The 8076-nt window shown below is 32.3% G+C and overlaps 1 protein-coding gene across 1 annotated transcript; it reads left to right on the forward strand.

Annotated features, from left to right (window-relative positions):
• The first annotated feature begins 2829 nt into the window (after nucleotides 1-2829).
• On the forward strand, nucleotides 2830-7665 carry LOC111629205. The gene is made up of 2 exons (XM_023373084.1): nucleotides 2830-5634; nucleotides 6014-7665. Exons 1-2 carry the CDS (start codon nucleotides 5465-5467, stop codon nucleotides 7050-7052), a joined length of 1209 nt encoding a protein of 402 aa, XP_023228852.1. The 5' UTR covers nucleotides 2830-5464; the 3' UTR covers nucleotides 7053-7665.
• Nucleotides 7666-8076: the final 411 nt, after the last annotated feature.

The raw sequence follows: 8076 nt of genomic DNA on the forward strand, positions 1-8076 counted from the left end.
AAGATATCTCAACCTTGCATCAAAAATTCAAAATGACTACCAAAGAATCATTCGAACTGCTAATAGATGATAATAATATACAAATCGCTAGATCAAGCCGAAATCTCCTGAAAAGAGTATGTTGTCATTTTGTGCTGGAAAAAAAGATGGTAAATATGCTACTAAGTGCAACAGTTGTTTGAAATTTATTTGCAAAGTGCATAGTACTACAAAAATACTATGTGATAACTCTCAAGACTGAACTACGTAATTGCGTTAAAATGTTCCTGAGTCTTAAAAATAGAAGTGATTATATTACCTGTGGTTTTTTAACAAATGATAGTTAGAGGCTATAAGAGATACTTTTTTATAAGATTAGTTTCTTAAGAATAAGAAAAAAAAATATCTTTGGTAAAAACTTACAATAGGGTAGATTTTTGTATTGTTAAAAAAAGCATACACCAAAAGTTGTAACAATTTTGTGATCTCTTGTAATAATTAAGTAAAGAAAATTATATAAATAAATAAAAGTTGATTATACTAAAGAAGGATTCCATTTAGCATTTATGCACTTTTGAACTGTCACATTGTTAAACTTGCTTTCTAAAGGCAAATTTTGCTTGGGGGCTGCGTAGCCCCCATGATACCAGTCATGATTGTAAAATTTACGAAACCAGTTAAGGGTTAGCATTGAGTAAAGAACATTCCAAAACGAAAAGGCAGAGTGAATCTGGTCTTACTGTTAGTGCCATCATGTCTGTCAAGTGTAGGCGCTTTTGTAGGAACATCGCAATGGACGTGCGAAAAGTTAGAGAGTGAAATGGATATTTTTTCACGTTGGATCATTAAAAGTGAATTGAAGAATGAGAAAAGTGAGTAGTAGTTGGGTGTCTCACAATTTGATGAAGTCCGAAGGTGGCAGCGATATGAACTTGGGAGTAGGTATGAATAGGAGGGAAATGACTTCTTTTGGGAACGAAGGCTATGCCTCTTTAGACGAAACTTGGACCCTAAGCCACGAGGCCGAGAAAAATTCCCAATTGGCAGAATGACACCATCCCGATTTGCCAAGACGGTCAATATTCCAAAAAGCACCCAGGGCATTACGGCCATTCACGTTGTTGCCTTCGACTTCGGCGTTCTTCTTTGACACGCAGAGCTTCCAGGAGTTACTGTGAACAGCGAGCACTATCGTAACTTTGTAAAGAATCATATTCCGCCAGAAATTCGTCGAAAACAACCAATATCCCTTGCAAAACATCCGATTGTGTTGAATAATGACAAATGGTCCAACGTTGCAAATTCAGTGGTAATTGCTTCAGTGGTGGGACTGACAAGTGCTGACTCACTATAGTCCGAGCATGAGATCTAGCGACTAAGACAGGGGTGGGCGAGAAAAACTTCAGTGGGAGCCGAAATGTAAGGTTTGCAAAATGCATGAGAGCCACAGTTCTTTACTGCAATTTTATCATATAATATTAATATAAAACAAATATTGAATTTTTTTAATAAACATATTTTCACGAAATTGTGGAAATAAAATTGTAAAAATAATAATAAAAAGTAGAAATTAACACTTTCATCAAGACCCGCATGTAACTCAAAAAGAGCCGCATTTGCCCATGTCTGGACTATGAATTGTTTTTGAAGATAAAAGATCTATGGGGACATTGCTNAATATTGAATTTTTTAATACACGTATTTTCACGAAATTGTGGAAATAAAATTGTAAAAATAATAATAAAAAGTAGAAATTAACACTTTCATCAAGACCCGCATGTAACTCAAAAAGAGCCGCATTTGCCCATGTCTGGACTATGAATTGTTTTTGAAGATAAAAGATCTATGGGGACATTGCTTCAAAACCATCAATTACACATTGCAGGCTATACAACAATTTCTAAGTAATTTATAATAAAACGGTTCCGCTGACATCGTGCAACATTACAAAAAGTGTTACACTCGGCTGGAGGAATGTATTAACCCTTTCGTCATCCGCAATATAGTACGTAAACCATTAAGAGCATTCAATCACTTTTATTTAAAATGGTCCTCGTATTGTTGTCTGGATATCAATTTTGATTATCTAGTTGGAAATATGACTGTCTACATTGACTTTTTCTTATTTGTTATTATTACAAAAAATCTTAACACGAAAATGACACTACATTGGTCTTGCAAATTGCATGTGTTTTTACGACTATTTCTGTTTTTCGAATACGTTTCATCTGACCACTACGACTACAATCATATTATATGTTAAAGTGGTATCACGAAGCTCGAATTCAATTCGTTCCGAGGGGCGTTTGTAGCCCAATAACTGTGTTTAGTGGCCCAAACAATAGCAAGTAGCGAAAATAAAAATTAACCCAATCAGAGAGTACTGCATCACGCATACCTCGTCAGATGTCGAACACGGTATAAAATGGCCATGATTGTTCATGTTCCAAGAAAAGTTCAACTTTTTGGGCAAAATTTCTTCCGAATGAAATGTATAGATTCCAATTTGTTCGACCTCTAGGGTGAACTCGAACGGAGTTCAGAAGTACCACTGTATAATTTAAATTGTTCTTGTAGTCAATATCGAAATATTTCAGATATTCACACTCAAAACAATTATTTTAAACTAACAAATAACTTAACAATAAAACAATAAGTACCTTTATAAAAAGTATTTATTAAAACATTAGGAATTAAACAAGTTCGAAAAACCTTAAAAAAGGCTGCAACTTACCCGCACCTCCGTTATTCCTTCATTAACCCTGTCTTTCAGACAAATAATAAATTCGTACAGTTACTACAGTCCATTTACTGCAAGAATAAAAATTAAATGAAGAAGAGTAAACCTAATTTATGGTAGTAAAACCATTTACACACCTACCAAGCGATCTATCAAGCAAAGCGAACAATGGCATTATTGTTCCTATTATCGAAAGATCGTTTGTTAAACACGAAAAGACGAAAAGACCTTCGAGCATTTTAGAGACATTGTTCGCTAGCTGTTACTAGCAAGCAGTACGAAATTCAATATTATTTAGGTACAAATTGGTATAAAAATAAATATCCAAACACTTGCGAGTAATATTTTCAAGTGTGTAACTTATTTTTCAATGGAGGGGCGGCTAAACTGACTGAGAATAATTAGTTTTCCGCTTAGTTTAGCCGCTTTAGTTTAGCACAATTTTAAACAAATTTTTCATACTGATCTCCACCTCATTATGAAAATTTTATTTAAAATTGTGGTTCCTATTAGAAATAGTGTCAATAAAATGGTGATATAAAAACATTGAAAATTTCCTTTTCTTTGTAATTATTTCTAAAGCGAAATTACTACATTCAATTAAAATTTCTATTATACCCTCCAAATTATAGTGTTTACACAGACACTTGGAATAAAACAAAACGTTTATAAATAGACTTTTCACTTTTATTGTTTACTTAATTACGAATGATATTTTAAAGAAAATATTTGAATTTACTATAAAAAATTAAGCGACATAGTGTATGCAATGTTACTGTTGTGGTGATACACCAGTTGTTTGTATATATTTTTTCTTAAGATTAAGTTTCCTCATTCTTTGATACACTTTCCCGAACTTTCTAACTGTCCTTCATCCCTGCTGGTGGTAAAACGTTTCTAAGAAAGAGAAAGGAAAAACAAGGGTGTGGAAGAAAAGACCCCGAGGCTAAATCGGTGGAAAAGGAGAGGCAGACTGGAGCTAGCATTGAAACAGGACAGATGGTGAGAGGAGAGCCTGGTCGCCGTAACTAAGGAGGACTGAGTGATTTGAGAACAGCTAGAGCGAGACATAACGAATAGGAAGAAGGGAAGGAAAATCGACGAAAGTTTTTTTACATCGATGCTAGTGAAATCTGAAGAAAGGGAGGAAGGAAACACGGGTACCCTAACCAGCAGTCTTCTCTTGTTTTTTCTATTCTTAATCTTAATATTCACTCTTCATTCTATTTCCTTATTTAGTATATAAGCTAGGTTAAGATAGGGTCAGTAAGGTTTTACATTGTCGCGAATAACCGTTGCACTCTCTCATTCCAATAAAGTATATGTTACGCGAACTGTATATATTGGAGTTGGGATCATTGAGAATCTTGTATAATTGCACGAAACGACAATAAAACTTTTATTGTAGACGAATTTCTTTGTGTTGTTCGTCCACGTGCTCTCCACACTGTTGACATTAACAAATTTTTGTATAGAATATCAATTGCAGTATTGTCAACAATACAAAGGGCTAGTGAAATTTTATTTTTCATTGTCCTTTCCAGTATTCCATGCTGAAAATAGCAGTTGCTCTTGTTTTACATTCGAAAATATTAAAACGTATATATTTAAGTACAATAATCATTTTTAGAGGTCACATCTTTTTTAAAAAAGTAGCTCATGTTGTCCTCCAAACCAACTATGGCCTCACAGAGCGACTCCGTTTTTAAAAAATAAATGATTTTTTATCAGTATATTAGCAATATCAAATGCATTTTATTTAATCTCGGATAACTATCTAAAAATTATTCACATCTATTGAAAGAATATAATTATTTGGCTGATTTTTTATCACACGTTTTCTAAAATCTACTGTGGACTTCTCCTTTGAGAGGGCAAGCTCCCCAAAGAAACTCAAAATTTATACTGACACGTCAAGGAATCACTCTGGGGTCGGTTGTACTGTAGTGGTGATGGATCACCTCAGGGGCTTCTTCTGTCAGGGATAATTCTCTCTAGCCGCACATTGCAGCATCAACCAGGCCGAGTCCTTAGCAATCCTCAAGGTCCTCCATCCCATTATCCACCATAACTTAGACCAGAAAGCCAGCCAAATCAACATCGTTTCGGACAGCAGAGTTTGCCCTCTATCAGATTAAGGTTCAAAAAACGAATGTGACTAAAAGAAATTTTGTTACATTTTTTTCCTTAATTCTGTCTTTAAAACATATTTATATTTTGTTTAATATTCATAGAAACACGATTTTCTCAACTACGATTTGATATCCCTAGGTCAAACTAAAACTATGAAAAATATAAGCTATATTAAAACCCGGACTCATTTAACACAAATTACTCATGTGTTTTAATTAATCCCAAAATTATTCATCAAATATTAATTAATATCTGAAACAAACCTTTAAATATAAATGTACCAAATTCATTAGTTTCTCGTACCGTTATTTCTTAAAGATAATACATTAAATGGTGGCTAGTAGTGTTTAATCTGGTGTTGAAACCTGGTGACGAGTGACACTAATAGAATCGTTATATATTTTGTATAATGTTTTACTCGGCACTCGTTTCGATAAAAATATTTATTTTAACTTATAAAAATGTTCGATTATGATTCCATTTATTTCAAATAAACAATAGAATACGTGAAAAACTGTAATTTCTATTAACAAAGACAATTTCAACAATAAAATTCAAATTATAATTATTAAAATTAATTATTATTTTGTAAAATTTTCGAAAAAAGCATCGATGAATACTATTAAAATTCAGTGTATAGAGGGACGGCAACTACCAGTATCCCGATCAAGAATGTCTACGACCAGCTTCATGTTAATGTGTATGATAGAATCTTATACCAATGTCGAAGATATCACCTTTTATTTACCGTATACCTTTGAAAGTTTGCATATCATCTCAGAGTAAGTGACATTTTTCATAATAATTACATTAAGAAACTGTAAATTTTTTACAAAAAGACTCAATACAAATAAACATTTGATGTCTTCACACATCCATGCACTCACAAGAACAGGATTAACATAAGGAAAGTCGATCATTCCATTGAGGCTTTTCTCTGCTACGAATATGTAAACTGATTAAACGTCTCTCTGGCACTGCTTATGTTAATTGTGTTCACTTAATTGTCAAGGATGTGTGAAGATATCAAATGTTTATTTGTATTTAGCCTTCAATTTTTAAAAATTTTTCTAGAAAATTGTAAACTCATTGTAAATATTTCTAAAATTCCTTCTGAATACTATAATTATTTTACAACGATCGTATTTTCATTACATTTAGACTGTTGGAAAGTAAAGGATCAGGGATTACATCTTTGAAAACAGCAATAGATATTTTAAAAATTAACAAGAGCTTACGTATCATTGGTGTAAATAAATTTTGTTATGCTCATATCAGTACTACGCTACGAACCGAAGATGTCTGTTCTGTACACGACTTTGCTTCCGAAATCGGCAACTACAAATTATTATACACTTGTTGGAGAATGTTCGATGTGAAATACGATCAAATATTTTGTACAAATCTGTACTTCGATTGTAGAGAAGCAACAATAGATACACTCGTATCTCGCCCTATTAATAAACATTTTGACGAGAAGAATATCTTCGATATTGCCTACCGATGGGCCGTGAACAATGTTAGTGAGAAGAAATCTCTAAGACAACTCATGGAACCTTTCTTACCAAAAATCAGATTTTTGACAATGGAAAATGAAATCTTTGAGTCAGATGAATTTTCACTCGTCTTAACTGAAAAAGAACTGGAAGCAATAAGGCTGTTTTTCGTAACTGAAAATTTGTCGTGTGTCCCTGACAATATTTCCAAGAACATAAAAACCAGAGATTCTTACTTATATCCGTTATTATTCACTTACTGCAATCGATACCCGCCCGTCATTCAAATACAAAGATTCATGACCAAAAATATACAATTTATATCAGAAATATTTCTTCACGAAAACTGTTTTATGAGAAGAATTCGTCTACCAATAGCCCACAAAAATCGACGTGGAATAGAAGCAAATTTATATTTTTCGATTAATAACAGAAAATGGAAAGATAGGAAATTTCTTACATGCGAAATGAACGGATGTATTGATTTAAAAGTTGGACTTTATATTAAAAAGTTTACAACGTTTCAATTTATCGTTAGATTTCCCAATAAGGAAATAATTCCAAGAAACAAAATAGAAATTAAACCATCTGCAGATCGTTTCACTCCAATTGAAGACTTCATTGCAATTCCTCACACGAAAAAATATTTAAGTTTAGATCCTCACCTTTTTTCAATATATTGTGACGTTACACTGTACTTTTGAGGACTAAATTACTCTTTGAAAAATATGAAGAAAATTATTTGGAATAGTCATTCAAAAATTTTTCACATATACTTCTTTGATTTAACTGTATATGCAAATAAAATATATATACTAATTTAACATTTAAGAATTGTATTTCATAAAAAACCATTATAAATTATTCTAATTTGAAAATTTGTGGTGCAGATAAAATTTTCGCGTGAATTTCACATACCCAACAGGAAAAGTATCTTTCTAAAACTTAAATGTGTATTGTTGTGTAGCTAAAGTATTGCATTTTACTAAGTACTTAGTAATGGTTTTACCTTAATTGAAAATTTCATTAAGTGAAATTAATTAAACTTAGTTTTTCCCTCTATTATAGTCATTATCGCTAATTAATTTACTTATTATTGTTTGGTAAATGAAAAACTCAACTGACAATCAAAATCACGATCGATATGGCCTATATGTTAATTAGGCTGATGACAGCAGAAATTCAAAAACTATAAAGAACGTTAGAGGATTGATTTACAGGTATACCTCGCCTTACGTCGGTAATTGGTTCCAGGAAAACGACGTAAGTCGAAAAACGACGTAAGTCGAATTCACCTGTCTCCGAATCTACTTATCACTAGGAAAGCATTTTAAATAATATATGGTTAATAAAAATCTATTTTAAGCTTACAAACAAATAAATTTTAGTTTTTAATATAGTACAAAAAAAAATAATCTAAATTTACGAATGCATGTACTGTAAATACAGTACATACTTGTATATATTTTAATATGATTTTATGTGCTTTAAACGTTTATCTAGTGATATTACGACTTCAATATTTGTGGCGGACAGACGTAAAGTGGAATAAAATGACTTAAACTTGATTTTTACTTTTTCCATATACTTTTTTAACAAGCGACGTATAATCGGGAACGACGTAACTCGAAACCGACGTAAGTCGAGTTTTTATTTTTCCATATACTTTTTTAACAAGCGACGTATAATCGGGAACGACGTAACTCGAAACGACGTAAGTCGAGGTAT

Source organism: Centruroides sculpturatus, unplaced genomic scaffold (assembly GCF_000671375.1).
Source record: "Centruroides sculpturatus isolate CEXI.00-Female unplaced genomic scaffold, Cexi_2.0 scaffold495, whole genome shotgun sequence".
NCBI lineage: Eukaryota > Metazoa > Arthropoda > Arachnida > Scorpiones > Buthidae > Centruroides > Centruroides sculpturatus.

Excerpts from the sequence above, each read along its gene's own strand:
- LOC111629205 (XM_023373084.1), top strand. The coding sequence starts at position 5,465 with ATGAATACTATTAAAATTCAGTGTATAGAGGGACGGCAACTACCAGTA. Across the intron at positions 5,635-6,013 it reads AGTTTGCATATCATCTCAGA|ACTGTTGGAAAGTAAAGGAT; the intron begins GTAAGTGACATT and ends CATTACATTTAG.